Below are 16,322 nucleotides of genomic sequence, written 5' to 3'. Positions count from 1 at the left end.
ATGGTTACTTTTATGCAATTCCTTTTATTTAATCAGGGGTTGTACCTTTAACTCTTATGAAAAATGGAAATTTTTTTGCCATTTAATATTTTATACTAAAACATCAAAAAGTAAATTGCAATAATATAACACCTAGGGATAATTCTGGGTACCATGACAAGGAACCTAATATTGAATAACTTTGGTAGGTAAAGATAATGGAGATCAATATGTAAAACATATACATTTTGTAATTTACTTAAAAGGATGAAAGTATAATCACTTTATTTATAAAGCTCCAATTTGTCATAATGCCTGTCTTAAAATTCATATTTTTAGATGTGATCCTCAATAATAAGTGTTTCAATTGTTTACATAAATATCAAGCTAATAAAATAACAGTAAGAGAAATTAAATTTTTCAACATAATGCTCACAATAGTGTCCTTGGTTAAAATAAAGTGTTAAATAGATAAAGAATGAGGAAGATGAGTCAAATTATATAACACTATAATGAAGTACGACAAAGCACAGACCTAGAAACTTTCATTATACTTTGTAGGTAATTTCTGTGCACATACATATACCCCTCTACATACTATAATGTTCCTGAGCATTTGCCTATAAGAGAAAACATTCACAAGTAACATAACAGCCTAGTACTTATTATATGTACGATGATGATGTTTAACTTGGGGAAATATGGCTATTCTTCTTTGCATGTTATTGTTCTCTTTCTTGGTCATTTCCTCCTTGTTTACCTGATTGTATGTATACCAAACTGGGTAGAGATCTGACAGTTGGTGGTGGGATAGAGGCAAAGCTAGTATGTTTTTAAGCAGTCTGCTCTCTGGAGACAGAATAAATCGAACAGCAGTGAAAGCTTTGTAGGCAAGGAAGGCTGGGTTCAGGTTTTGCCTCTGTCACTTACTTGCTGTAAGATATTGGGCAAGTTTTGTTTCTTAATTTCTTTGCAACTGAACTGTAACTATAAAATGGAGATAATGACACTTACTTCCCAAAGTTATTATAAGAATTAAATGAGATAAAGATCATAGCAAATTCTCAATAGATGGAAGCTATTTTTCTTCTAATATTTATTCTTTCTAGCTGACTACACTTGAGATCTTGGGCAAGGATGTTACTGTTTGCATTTTTATATCTGTAAACTGGGGTTATTACTTGTTCATTTGATTGCTACAAGGCTCATAGTTTTAAAACTACTTATAAATGATGATGATGATGACAGATGACAGTTACATCGATGATGATGATGTAGAGTAGTAATAATTATCATTTCTTGGGCTTTTTGGATATGCCAATAGTCGTAGTCATTTATTGAAAGCACAGGATGTGACAGATACTTTTATAGTTTTTTTAACCCCCACAAAGGTATCTTTAAATTAGGTGTCAACCATTTGAGAGTTCAGGAAAGTGAGGCTAAAGAAGATGAATGATTAATAAGCTAAGATCTAAATTCAGGACTGATCAATTTCAAGCCCCCCAAATTTTCACTTTAATGACTGAGTTACTGAATCTGCAGTAAAGGAACAATGTACACCAACTGAGATTTGAAAGGAACAAAACAAGAGTGTCCTAGTGCTGGGAAATAAAGGAAACCCCTTCCCTGAAAGTTATAATACTATTTCTTTACTACTGAGAGTAAGATAAAAATAGAAAAAGATTATAGTCTCAAAATGGTTTTTATAATCATTTTCTAGATGCACAAGATAAGTTATATGGGCAGTAAGCATCCTTGAAATGTGTTTATGCACTGATTGTCTATATAAGGCAAACTAATTATATCACTCAGGCAGACATCTTGGGTCACACAATGACCCTTGCACGACAGATTACATATGCATTACATAAACCAGTATGTTTTTCTCTTTTAGTTCTGTATCATTTATCATCAATATGCTAAGCTTAGCTTAATAGCTTCAAAAACTCAAACACACAAAGCAAAAAAGAGTGCTCCTCAACCAACAGTGATAAATGCCATGCAATCTAAACACATCTGCACAGAACACAGCCCAGGCCATGCACTAGCTAACATACCACCAGGAAATAAGTGAGGAATACACACGTGGACTCATATAAAGAAGCCATCCATGAAGGAGTAGAAAAGTTAGGAATCTGTGGAAGATTAAGAGGCAGACTTGGAACTTTTGGAAGAGCTACATTGGGAAGACTGTTGGCGATATTCCTGTAAAGAAACAAACAACGTGGGAAGGGACCACCATAAGCAATAACTACAGATGGCCATGTGTAAAGTCATAAGGTCAGGATTGAGAAGCAGATACTCTGTGAACACTAGGTAAGATACCTACTTGACAGGCTGCCATGTTTCTTGCTCAAAACCTCTGTGAACTGACTGGGCGATGGAGGACTCCATGAGATCCACGTAGCGGACAACCAAGGGCACAAAGATCTCTTGCAAGTGTTTGTGAAATTTTCCATTACACAAAAGTGCTGAAATAGCCAAGAAGAAAGAGTGTTTGTCAGAGGGAAAATACCAACCATTTGGAAAATATGGATGAAAAAAATTTCCTGAATCCGATACAGGAGAGCTGATAAAATACAAACAATAAAGGATTTTGCTCTCCATATTGAATGTCATACCATGGAAAATGGACCAGAAAGTATAACTAGCTTTCTTCTAATATATGGGTGTCGAAATAAAAAATAGATTACATCTCTATAAAATGTTCCTGGCAGGTGGAATGTTTCTCCTAAGAGGTTCAGCACATAGGCATCTGACCTGTTTTTGGAAATTCTACGGACCTGCTGGTCCCCTTGAAGGTCCTGGCACATGTGAATGCAGTAATTAAGGAGAAAGAATCTCTGTGCTGGCTGGCTGTGTATCTCAGAAGTGCTAAGCCTGTTCAATTTTTTTTTTTTTTTTTTTTTTTTTGGTACTGGGGATCGAACTTGGGTCCTTGTGCTTGTGAAGCAGGCGGCAAAACCACTGAGCTAAATCCCCAGCCCCAACCTGCTCAATTTTAAGACATAAGCTTGATTGCTTCTAAGACCTTATATTTGCTTAATTCACTAGAATCGTGACTCTGGCCTTGGGAATATCTATTTTGATTCATGTACTTTTTAGTTATTTGTGGACTCTCTTTCTGGTCACCCAGTTTACACTTCTGTATTGCTTCTGCTGATGCTGGGGATTGAATCCAGGGCATCTCAAATGCTAAATTAGTAGTCTAACCCTAGCCACACCTCCACCCCAGCACATGGTCTTTAAAAACAGTGTATCACTTGAATTTTTTTTCAGTTTTCTATCAGTCTTTAACGAGTTGCACTTTGGAACATCCCACTTAAAGCAAATGTGGAAGTCTAAGATTTTATGCTGCTGGGAGAAGACTTTTGGACAATGTGTACCTACTTCATTCAGGAGATAGATGCTTTTCAGGTACAGGATGTAATTTCACAAAACACTGGTCAGTATGTGCCTAACACTTAGAAAGAATAGATGATCTACAGGAAAATACTAACACTAAATAATACTGAATTAAGAATTTGTAATTTTTTGGTCGATACTGTTATTGATTGTAAATATTCCTCAAATGACACATACCTAATTATAACATTTTGTTACAACCCTTTGAAATGAAAATGTTCATTCAAAAATATATTCCATGGTGCAGAAAGGTTTTATTGCAGGATAGCATCTTAGTTAAATCTAAATAACAAAAGAACTTCTCATGGAAGATTTGGAGGGACAATTTCCCATTAAGGGGACAGCTAGCACAAACTTCAGAAGAGGAATAAGTTGCTGTCCTTTCAGAAAGAGGAGAAAGCCAGAGGAGTAAGTTAATATCCTTTTAAAAAGGTGAAGAGTAGAGTAAGGGATGGGAAGAGTAGTTCATGGAAGTGTACAGATCGTAGGTATGGTGAAGGGGATGGGTTTTACTGGGTGCAATGGAAAGACTTATTATTTTTAATATTAAGTAGAGGAGAGATGTGATAATCTGTCTGGCTCCTGTGTGGGAAATGGGATAGGTGATCAACAGTACAGCACAGAAGGTTAAAGATCAGTTCCTTACCATGACAGAGTAGGTACAGGTGATGCTGGCTTTGACTCGGGTAGCAGAGACAGAATTGGGGAAAAGGCTCTCAGCAAAAAGTCTCTTTCACTTTTATGGAACTGAATACATGTACATGCTGACAGTTGCTAGCAACAGCACTACTCCCTACCTGATAGAAATCCCAACTATGACAGTTTCTCATGTTATTTTCTTCAGAGAAAAAAATATACCAAAAGCTAACTATTTTAAAACTTGGGCAAAATATATGACATTTACCCCCACAGAATGTACATGTAAATGTTATCAGTATATTTCTGTGATTCTGAAATTTTCTAGAGGCTGGACAACAATAGATATGTTGTAGTGCTATAGAAAGTGATTCTAAATTCAGACAGATATGCAACACTGATTTATTTTTTCTGTCTCTGACATGGTTCAGTCTTTCTTTGTGTTTAAAAAAATCTTTTCTGACTTATCTACATGCTAAAAGCTTTCCCATTGAAGTAGGAATAAACATATTTAATAATAAGTGTCTTGCTTAGAAGACTAATGTTATCTTGATGTTTTCATGATCATACTAAATGAGCTTATTTATTCCTGGAGATTTCATCGTAGAGCTAGAGGGTACTACTGACCATGTAATTCAGTTACTTTTACTAAATGTCACCTAAATAAGGATGCAAAAGTTTAAGGATGCAATATTTTCCCACAAAATATCTAAATCATTGTGGTAGGCAAATTAAAAAATATACTGAAATCTGATTAAGTAAGACTTCTCCCTCTTCTTCCTCTTCCTCAGCATTTTTGGAGTGCTAAAACCTCAACTAAGTTATATTGTGCATTCTCTCATTTACTCATCAAAAAAGTGTACAAGGAACTGTGGCTTTAAAATTTTTTTATCAATAAGAAAACAGAGGCACAGAGAATTTAGGATACTTGCCTAAGTCCATTTAGTCATTAGGAAGTAGAACCAAGATTTGATACCGAACCCCCATGTTAATCTTAGTAGACTGTAAGAGCATCTCTCCTCTATTTAGATTATTATAAACTGTTTATTGGCTGTCTATTCATCCATTCAGCCATCCTCCAACCTAACATCAGAACATGAATATCTCTAAGATCTAGGAATGCTGAATTAGAATTTTGAAAAAAAACCCCTCAGTTACAAAATGAAAATTTTATATTGAATAGGACTATTATATTTAATGACTGGAAAAATAAATTAACATTTTGAAAATATTAAATGCATTAATATTGTAATCCTCACTGAAAGAGGGAAAGTCTCATATTGCCACACAGCAAGACTATATGCCAAAGCCTTCATTTATATTGGCCCATTAATAAAAATTTTAAGAACCTGAGGCTTTCCATCTTGATAGTTACTGCTTACCATTGTCATTATTTTTAACTACAACTAAGACCAAAATACATGTTTATATACCTGTAATAGATTTTTACAAATGAGCAATACACCTTACCAGTTCAAAAGTACTTTCTTATACATTTAGAAATTAGGTGTGTTGGCAGTGAAGTCCTCCTTAGTTTGTTAAAATATAGAAACGTATACGGAGAATTGCACTCAGTGTTATTAAATGTTATAATGATTCCATGATTAATTAGCAATTAACTCAAATGTATTTCCTAGAAGAGCTTTTTTCACATCTTTGATAAGTACTGGATTTACTGTCTTGTTTTAAAAATATCAAGTTCTTTTCTTGTTATTTGCATTCTCAGGGTAAAAAATTAGATATTTTTCTACTTCATTACTACACAAAAAACAAGGAAGCTGGTACCACATGCCTTTCTCTCACTTCCCACATTCATCTAGTAATCAAGACTTGTGTTATTTTGTATCCATTATATCACACTGTTATACTATGTCTTCATTCACGCTACTGGCTTTACACTAGCCTACCTCTTTTATCTCCTGTCTTGACTCATGCACTTAATTCCTAACTGGCCTTTACTCTAGAAGTCAATGCATGAACCCATAGTTGAAAGTTTTGGAAAACTGACAGCATTATTTCCTTAGTAATTGAGTGAGGAAGAGGAAGGAGGGAGGAAGAGAGAAATGGACAGAGAAAAGATGGGAAGAGGGGAGAGAGAGAAAAAATGAAGGGAAATACACAGAAAGAGGGAAAAGAAAGAAGATATTTGATATCAAAAAGCAGCACTGCAGGAATACATACCGCATTTTACTTGTTTATGTAAATGTATGCTCTTTTTCTTAGTTGCCCATATGCCAGTTTGTATCCTACTCCTATCAGACACTGACAAAATCCCCTCTAAATATGTAGCCTAAGGCATTAGAATGAGTGCTTCCATCTTCTCCATCTGGTCTTGCAAGGATAGGTTATGATTTGGGGCTGTCACCTGTCTAAGTTGAGCTTCCACAAGATACCCTTTTTAACAATTCACTGGAAGAGGCAAGTTCTCAATGTGGCCTCATCCATGAACGTTTCTGACGCTGCACCTGAGGTGTGAGAGCAAAAGGACTGCTCTTGAGTCTCAAAGAGTGGTTACAACAACATCAGTAGAGGATCAGCACCTACTTTGCTCATCAAAATAACTGTCTCCCCCTCCAAATTACATGTTTGCCAATATCACCTTGTCAGAAAATAATGAAGCACCAGTGACATCAACCCTATGGTACAATTAGAAATGACAAGAAGAAAGCAAAAGACTTAAATAAAAGCTAAACTTTTTACAGAGATACAGACAGCCCTAATTATTTTGATCATTCTCAATAGTAAATCAGAGTTGATTATTTACATACTCAAAAGTCTTACAACAGTAGCTGTCATAGGCTTTTAATAGAGATTTTGACAGAGAAATTAAGCTATGATCCAATTAGTAACACTCACTGAGACAACAATCACTAGGCAAAGTGAGTAAGGAAATAAAAGAATTCATTTGTTGGGCTGGGGATTTACCTCAGTGGTTTTGCCACCTGCTGCACAAGCACAAGGACCTGAGTTCGATCCCTGATACCAAAAAAAAAAAAAAATTCATTTGTTGTTTTTAGAGTAAAAATATGCTCCTAACTGTTCAACTCAAAATCTGGCTTTATGTTGGTGCACCCCTTTCCAATTAGTTAGTACTCCTGCATTACTAATAGAAATTATCTTACCCACTAAAATTCTGTTTAGGTACTTTAGAAGGAAGGAGTAATTCATGACCACTAAAACACAACAAACACCAACCACACTAAAATCAACAGACTGCCCCAAAATAACTATTCAAGGGATATAAATGGTATCAACCCCAATCAAGATAAGCACAATGATAAAGATATAAAATTAATAGGCTGCTGTACAAGTTGACAAATGCATGTAATGGCTGTAACTTCACAGGAAATATGAGTATGAACTTCAGGGGAATTGTCAGGAGAAGCATAGCCACAAAAGGCATTATATAAAAAAAATACATACAAACTCAATTAAAACCCCCTGAGATCTAGGAATAATACCCAGCCAAGAATCTGCCACATTAAATAGGCACTCGCTAAATGTCTGTTCACTGCATAAATGTCAATAAAATCTACCTCCTAAAGGCAACCCATTAAGTTTAAGTAGACTAGAGAGTGGATTTTATTTTCCTTTTCATTAAAAATTTGATAAGTAATTTATGTAGTTTATTAATGCCATTTTATACCTTAACTATCATAGTAAACTCCTAAATCCATGCCCAACTTTCCTTTTCCCCCCCGGGGGCTTTGTTAAAGATACACAGATTCACATGCACACGTGTATGCATATATATATCAAGAGACAGAAAGTGACAAGGAATGAGAGAGCACAGATATTATAATACTAATTACCTTTCGGGCAACAAATCCAAAAATGCCACAAAACTATAATGAAAAATTTCACAAGTCAGTACATGAAACTGACTTAACACCTTAGTTCTACAATATACTGTATTATAGTTTATTGTGCATTCATCTCTTCCACTAGATTTTATACATTTCAAGCAAAAGGAATCATTTCTTATTCACCTATGTTATCTTCAAGGTGCCTGGAATTTGGAAATTATAGGTGTTCAGCACCTGTTTCTTGTGGGATTAATTCAGCAAAAGTCAATACAAATTTTAAAAAAGAGGACAAAGACAAGAAGTCTCATAGTACAGCAGTTCTGATGCTGACTTTTGTAAGATTGCTTAATATTAAGACCAAATGTAAAAGTCTTTTATTTTACTCTATTTTACACAGAGCCTTTTAATCTTTGGGGTTATGGCCTGTGATGCCTGCTCCTATTAATGGAAACTGAGTACAGCTGCAACATCATCAACTGTTCTCAAGTGTGAGGTTCTTGACATCTGAGGTTTGTAGAAGTCAGATATTTCTACAAATCCACTGAGAAAGACACAGACATTTCAGAGCAGTTATTGCCTTGAAGCTATTAGACTTTAAACAATATAAAACTCAGATTTAAAAAACAGTGTCAATATGTAGTAAGGAAACTAGGGATGTACTATGGAATTCAAGTAAAAAAAGAAAGTAGTTCCTCCCTGCTTTAAAAAATTTATGTATGTATGTATGTATGTATGTATGTATGTATTTATTTATTTATGAGACAGAGTCTCACTATGCAGTTCAGGCTGGGGCTGAACTCACTATGTAGCCCAGGTTGGCCTCAAATTCACAGCGATCCTCCAGCCTCAGGCTCCCGAGTGCTCCTCCCTCCTTTTATATTTTTTTTATTATCCTAATCAGTAAAAAAAATTGACAGACACTTTTGAATTCCATCAACTCTGAGGATTAGAGTTCAATACATTTTCACATTTTGGTGGTCATTCCATCATATGTAGATGTAACAGCCTATAAAACTATGCTGGAACATAGCGTCAGGATAATCAAGAAGTTATGTACCCTTTCTGCATTATTCTCAGTATATATATGGACAGATATATCTATAAACACCAATTCATGAATTTCAGATTCACAGTTAATTTAAGCACTTGAGGTGGAATAACACACAGGTGTCAGCCCTTCATATTTCAAAGCTTGAAGATTAACCTAATATACAATATAGTGACCTAACAATTCTTCATTTGAAAGAAATCTGAAAAATAATCGCTGATACAGCCTAAGTGTGAGAATAACCCAGCAGGATTTCCACCTCTTCATTTCTTAATGAGTTTTTTGATAATGAGAGGTGACTTTGCCAGTCACTCTGGGCTCTATTATGGCTAATTTGACTCCACTTCACTCTCCTTGTTAATTATTAACACTAGCCTTTTTATCCTCATGAGACCACATTCCAATTTTTCCTTTTTCGATTTTTATGAGCCCATCTTTATGAAGGTGAAAGTCTTGGAGAACAGGTTTTCACTTAGTGCAGAGCCTGAACATTTATTATTCGTTTAGGCAGAGACGCTGTGACATTGATTATATAAGCATGAGTGTTCTTCAGGATGGCTTTAATGTGCTAGCAATGTGAAAAGGCTGTTAATTAAAGAAGAAGCACCATGGTATTTTTCACTTGGGAATCGGTTCCCAATAGAATGGTCATTTGCCACTCGCTAGCATATCCACAGATTCAAAGGTGACTACCTCCAAGGGTTTGCCTTTCAGTAGTGCTGAAAGAAATGATCTGTACCATTTGCAGATGGCTTTCATTTGTCAGAAGTGGTCACTTGCCATATCTATTCTACATGGGACAATTGTGGAAAATAGCATGCAGGGCTAGAATCTATTCGTACTAGTGTTATAGTCATTTAGTATCATTTACCTATCTTGGTAATTACTTCATTATAAAAACGTTTATTTCCCCTCATTTTCAGTGCATCCCTCTTTCAAAAGTGTTTCCTCAGATACTATTTAAATTGATTGCCCAGCTAGTGGTCCCTTTATTTGGGGGCAATGGCTGGGGTAGATGGCGGCACGGTAAAAGACAAGCAGGAGCTCGGTCTTTTTTGACCAGCAATGAGGGAGCCTGAGCTTCTTTGTGTCATCAGTCTTTCACTGGGAATCAGTGTGTGAGCTGTGAGGAAGGAGAATTGGGGACAGTGATGAAAGTGTGGTGCACCTGGTCCTCTTTCCTGGAGGAAAATGCATTTCATCTCCAACGGTTCTTGGAGCTACAATCCTGCTAACTGTAAGGCAAGACACATGCCTCAGACATGATGTGGTTTACTTCTCCTTAAAATAGAAACTGAATTTGAGTTCTTAAGTCTGTTTCCCTGCTAATTAGTTCAGCTCCTAGAAATCTTGTCACAAACATTGCCTAACATATATGCTAAGGTAATACATACCTATAATTGATCCTTTCTATACCCTCTACCCAACTCTCTTCCTCTGCCCTGCCCATAATACAATGCCCTATACTTTCTTAGATCACAATAAAAGTTCAAGGAATATCTGATCTCTCAAAAAGAGTATTTTAAAAATATCCCCCAAACCTTCTTTTGTTACTGTGGAATGAAACTAAACAAAAAACCAAATGATCAAGCTCCAATCTACCTCCTTTCCAGATTCCCTGTGGGCAAGCTCCTGCCCAGGCTCCCCGCCTTTTAGGGAGTTAGTTTTCTCAGCAGGAAAATGAAGAAGCTTGTTTAAAATCCCCTCCACATGCCTGAATATAAACACCTAGTTAAAAATATCAAAGCATAAAGATTATAATAAAAAAGGCAAATAACTTATTGGAACATCTGAATTTTTTCATGAAAAATAATTCCTCTGTTGTAAAGTTCTCAAGCTGCAGAGAATGTCTAGATTCTAATATTTCCATTTGTTTGAGAGGTCTTAGCAATTTTACATTTTAGAAAAGAAAAGTGAGACTAGTTATTTATTAGTAATAATTAGTAATTTTACTATGAATTGTTTCTTAGTAATAAATCACAATAATTTAAGATCTATACAGAAATAGTAGCACACCTTTTATAACACACACATACACATAGAGAATTGTTAGTAAACAGTATTATTCAGCAAATTATCTCCCTTCCCAAGCGTGGCTATTCAGAGCTCTCTGTTTCTAGTACCCTGAGCTATTTGAAGCTACAATTAATTGGGATTTGATCTGTAACTCTAATTGGGTCAATATGGCAAAAACTGCAGTGCCAAGGCTATTTTCTTTTTTCAAAGAGGGCTAACAGGATAGATGCTCAATGTTTTCCCATAGATTTCTAAGAGGATAATTTGGGGGCAGCTTGAGTGGACATTAAACAATTGAACTGAATTCACTAAGTCTCCATCTGAGCAATGAATGTAATGAGACAAATATAATTATTAATAATATTCATTATTATCATCAAGGATGATAGCTAGAAAATTATGTTTTACCAACCACTGAGATACTACTCATTGGTCTTGGCTTTAGGAAGGAACTTATGAGTTCGTGGTGAAAGTTACTGCATTCTATTTCAATTCCCCAGATCACACCACACTCCTCATACTAAAAGGAAATTATGGCACTGGGGAACTTTTCTATTTACCTCACTACATAAAGGAGCTGTTTTTCTCAGAAATAATTGATGTTTTCTAAAATCTGCTAATCACTGAAAAATATAAGCTAAGATCTATACTTACTCTCAAAATTCACAGTGCTCAAAAGAGGTCAGTAGTAAATGCTTCTCGAATCAGAATGAGTACTGAACAACAAGTAGCATAAAACAATACATATTTAGTAGTAGTCATGTTATAGAAATGATATAAGACAGAAGAATATGAAATTTTTGTGAATTAAATACTTGCAAATCTACCTGAAAATTAAAATTTTGTGGTTCTTGTAGTGATAAGACAAAAATTTAAACTTGTAATACAAGAACTAATGTACCAATGATTAGAATGAATCATTGATAATGCAAAATAGGAAGAAAAGGTCCAAAGGGGTAGGATTAGTGGGAGGAACAGGGGAAAGGAAAGAAGGGGAAGGAAAAATGATGAGAAATGGAAAAAATGGAAACAAAGTCTTTGTAAATAGGGAAGGGTGGAGGGGGTGAAGGGAGGGCTAGGAATGGGGAAAAAATAAGAACTAAGATGCATCATGTAAAGGTACAAGTTCCCAATGAGAAATGTAAATGTGTTGTATACCTAAATGTACCAATAAAATAATTTAAGTAATAAAAAAAAGAACTCTTCTCAAGAGTAAATATAAAAAGATTTTAAAACATTAGAGTTGTAGTAGTGGTTTCCCAAGAACATTTCTAAGAAATCTATAAAATGTTTTGTTTTTGCTATAAAACAAATTTAAATATTTTGAATAAGTTAAATAATTTATCAACTGTACTAATTGCTTGACTGTTAACATTATTAAATAACTTTTTAATAAACTCCAATGTAAATCTAAACATAATTTATTCACAAATTTTCATTCAAATAAGGAAAGCAGTGTTAGAAAAAAAATCCTACACTTCATTATCCTTATTTAGGAAATTAATGCATGTATTAATTTTTGGCAGGTTTATTATTATATGTGCCTTCAGATAAGATTAAAAATCAGACTTGTAGTTAGCAGAATGTGAGTGATAATAAGAGACCGAGAAATGAAGAGGTCATCCAAAGTCTGCTAGGTGGCAAGTGGGAACCAAATTGGACCTTCAAAACTGGCTAAGGCTAATATGCAGAATGAATAAACTTTATATGGATAATTAAATGTGGGCACTAGCAACTTCTGACAGGAGGCACTGTGATTGAATCCAAAGGAGGAATTGTCAGTTCTTTGACTTTATAATGGCCTATTTTGGGAATACAATGAAATTGAATAGAAGAAAAGATGACTAAAGGATTAAAGAAAAAATTTAGACTGAAAACTGATAGCATCTATAATTTTATGTAGCATCTATTATTATTTTATTTAATCATAACCAATGATATTGTTGGTGCTATTTTCTTTCTTTTATAGGTACAGAACATAAAGCTTAGAGGTTAAACTGTTGTCAGAGATCAAACAGTAAGTGGCAGAGAAATGCAAATCTGTTTGGCACCAAAGCTAACATTATTAATTTCTATACATGACATCTCTTCCCAGGACAGAGGTTCTTAACCTGCTTAATGTTCTAAATCTAGGATGCCCACAAGGAGTACAATGGTACACAAAATTTCTTCTCTATGTAAATTTCCCCTTAACCCTCAGCAATTTTTAGCAGACTCAAAGGCAACAACTGAAGAAAGATAAACATTAAACTATAGTGAGGAGCAAAACCAACACAGTAACATTTTTAAAAAGGAAAGACAACTGTAAAAAACATAAGATTTAAGTTTAAAAGTAGGAAAATTTAGTAATGGCCTTTTGGGAAGAGAGTAACAAAAAGATGTGTAGTTTTAACACTTAGAAAGTTTTAAACATATCAACAGTGTCATCCTTGGGGAGGGAAGGCACCCCCCAAGGTTCAGGAAGATAGGGCAGAAGAACAGTCCTTCTCACTAGGGTCTGGGTGATTCAGGTCACAAGGTGAGCACTGGGTTCTTAGCACCACACTCCAGGGCCACACTGAGAAGTGGAGTGAGGTCTGTTCAGGTAGGTGATGAGAGTGGTAATGGACATAAAATCCTATCATGTGAGGAAGATTTAAATGACCTGGGAATAATGCACTGAAGAAGAAAATTCAGGACAGAAGATGACTGTCTCACTGATCAAGGAGAACAAGTTAGAACAGAGGTTAGGAGGAGGCAGTTTAACTTGGTCAATGATGCACTGCTGTTAGACAGTCTACTAGAGTACCTATAAAAGTCATCGCTGCATTGAGAAAAAAGTCTCCATAGAGGACCTTTACATTCTCTTTAAATTCTCAATGTTGAATGGGCAGGTCATACCACTTAGCAACAAAATACTATCATCTGAAGAGATAAATCCACTCTCGGGCCAAGAGTATCAGCACAATGCATGGTACTAGGAGCTCTCACATAGAATGATTTGTAGAATAATGACAGATTTCTGAGGTCTCTGAGATGCAAGCATTCTTAAGTACTTCAGAAGTGCTGACTTGGGTAGATTTTCTGATTTACATGGTGCAATGAGAAGGGTGCCTGTGTTATCAGTCCTCAGTGGAGGCCAGAGGGTAGGAACAAGAGGAACTTCAGAACTCAGTGAAGGAATGTGGGGCTGTCACTGGTCTCACCCAGACCTTGGCATGATATAGCTGCAAAGGCTAAGCAGACACTGACATCAGCCAACACTGCTCTTGCAGGGGCAGGGCTAGGGTACATACACATTTACACAAATGGCGTTCTCCCGCCTCCCCATTTCACATATGAGAGAAAATACAAGTGCTCACAGTCATTTCTGAGGAAATTATTAAGCAGTTGGAAAAGAGGAAAACTATCCCAGGAGTCTTGTGGTTGAGCCTCCAGTGCAGTATCCATATCTACTGTGAATAAAGCCCAAAATTTCTCTGCATGCTCAGCCAATAAATCAGGCCACCAGGCAAATGCCTATAAGAGCATAAAGAAAGAAAGCAGAAATAGGTTGCTTGTTAGAAATGTACACAGATATGGTGAGACTTGAGAACACTTTGCAACATATCTTAATTTCACAAACAAGTGCAACAAAATCTAATATTTTGTGACAAGAAAAGCATAGAATGTATATTTCAATAATTTGGTATTTATCTATAAATTATGAAATCTAAACTAGAAATAAAATATACAAAGTCATACATTGTTCTATAAAAATTAATGTTTAATTTACAACATTAGGAGATTTATAATAGAAAACAAAATTTTTAAACATATCATATTTTTAATATAACTACCATGAATGTGTTTGGTGTATTTATGTTTATGTAATATTTCTTTTTTTCATGTGAAGAGAACAACACATTTGACATTATAGTCCACAGTAATTTCCTCTGATTTTACTTTTAACGACAGTATACTATTCTACATTAAAGATATACTGTTATTCTCCTACTGAAATGGCTATCTCCAATTTGCATCCATAGTGCACTAAGTATTTTTATATAAAAATCCTGTGAATATAATACTGACAATTTCCTTAGGAAAAACTAAGAATTAGTGGATTAAAAGATATTTTAAGAGTCTTTACACATTGCAAATTCCTCTCTAGGAAAAATGTTTGTCCCTGTCCATTCTTCATATAGCAGTGGATGGTAATTTTATAATGTTAAATCACAAACAGGATCACACTAACGCCTTTTTAAATTCTTTTTTTAAGCGTCTCAATTTACAGTAAAACTTGAAACATGACACACAAAGCTTTGTATCATCTCCTTGCTGTGGGTCTAAAATATAACTTCATAAAGAGGATTTACTGACACTTGAATACAGATTAGATCCTCCTTGATAGACACTCAGATATCTAGTGTTTTTATTTCACAGTACCTAGCACTACTTATTAGATTACATATATGACTTTTAATGTCTGCCTCTTAAGTTAGACTGTAAACACTGTATGGGTAATTTCTGTGTGTTCTAGTCATCACTTTCTACTTAGCTAGGCACTTTGTTGCCTTTTAGCTAATACATGTAATCACTTTAAAAATATTTCTGCTTTTTGGTAGGAGAGGATAATACTTAGCTTTTAGAGTTCTTGAAAGCAATGGGGACTTCTTTGGTTTTAGTTTTGTTTTACTTTGTACAATTTCACTTTGTACTTTGTATAATTTCTCTAATTATAAATAAATTTAAACAACTCTTCACGCATATAAGTACCATTTTCCCTTTTTTATTATTAGTGTATATTTGTAATACCTAATGATTATGTTTCTTTTGGGGAATTGATGCATGTATATATCATATCTTGATCATTTTTCATCCTTTTACCCTGTCCTTAATTCTCTCTTTCCTTCCCTGATTACCATCCATATCTCTAAAAAGTCTGCCTTTTTATTTTCTAGAATCTCTATTTTACTCATATTTATTTATGATTTAGGTTTTTCAAACAAGCAAAACCATGTGATATCTAATTTTCATGCTGACTTATTTTACTTAAAATGTGATTTTCTATAAATCACATTATTTTATTCTTTATGGCTAAGTAGTGTTCCACTGTACATATATACCATATTTTTTTGCCCATTTGTCTTCTGATGGAGATCTAAGATGCTTCAGAGCTTAATTAATGTAAATTATGCAGCTATGAACATGGGTATACATGTATCACTACTGTAAAATATCTTTAACTCTTTTGGGAATATACCCAGGAGAGGTATGGCTAGGTCAAATGGAATTCTATTGTTAGTTTTTTGCAGAATCTCCATACAGATTTTCATGGTGGTTTTACTAGTTTACATTCCCATACAAATGTAGGAGGGTTTTAAGGACCATTTTTAGTGAACTGTCTTGCAGGTCTTCTTCTATGCTTCTACTGAGTTTTAGGCAGTATCATGATCTTTTAACCAAGTAAC

At 34.8% G+C, this 16,322-nt stretch overlaps 1 protein-coding gene across 26 annotated transcripts in view; it reads right to left on the bottom strand.

Moving 5' to 3' along the window:
* Window positions 1-16,322, bottom strand: part of Cadps2 (calcium dependent secretion activator 2) — a 557,170-nt gene that overhangs the window by 65,793 nt on the left and 475,055 nt on the right. For 18 of the 26 annotated variants that reach the window (XR_015448631.1, XR_015448632.1, XR_015448633.1 and 15 more), the window contains 3 exons: window positions 14,232-14,388; window positions 2,309-2,450; window positions 2,065-2,184 (listed from right to left, as the gene is read on the bottom strand). Coding sequence is in view for 22 of the 26 variants with exons in the window: in XM_087204429.1 (XP_087060555.1) it covers window positions 2,065-2,184; window positions 2,309-2,450; window positions 14,232-14,388 (419 nt within the window). In the remaining 4 variants the exon portion in view is untranslated. The remainder of the gene's footprint in view (window positions 1-2,064; window positions 2,185-2,308; window positions 2,451-14,231; window positions 14,389-16,322) is intronic. The other 8 variants (XM_087204446.1, XM_087204437.1, XM_021237637.2 and 5 more) reach the window with 2 other exon arrangements.

This window comes from Heterocephalus glaber, unplaced genomic scaffold (genome assembly GCF_053883595.1).
Source record: "Heterocephalus glaber isolate CG9 unplaced genomic scaffold, H.glaber_assembly_v1.0 deba00000546, whole genome shotgun sequence".
NCBI lineage: Eukaryota > Metazoa > Chordata > Mammalia > Rodentia > Bathyergidae > Heterocephalus > Heterocephalus glaber.
This window is presented reverse-complemented; position numbering and strand designations above follow the sequence as displayed.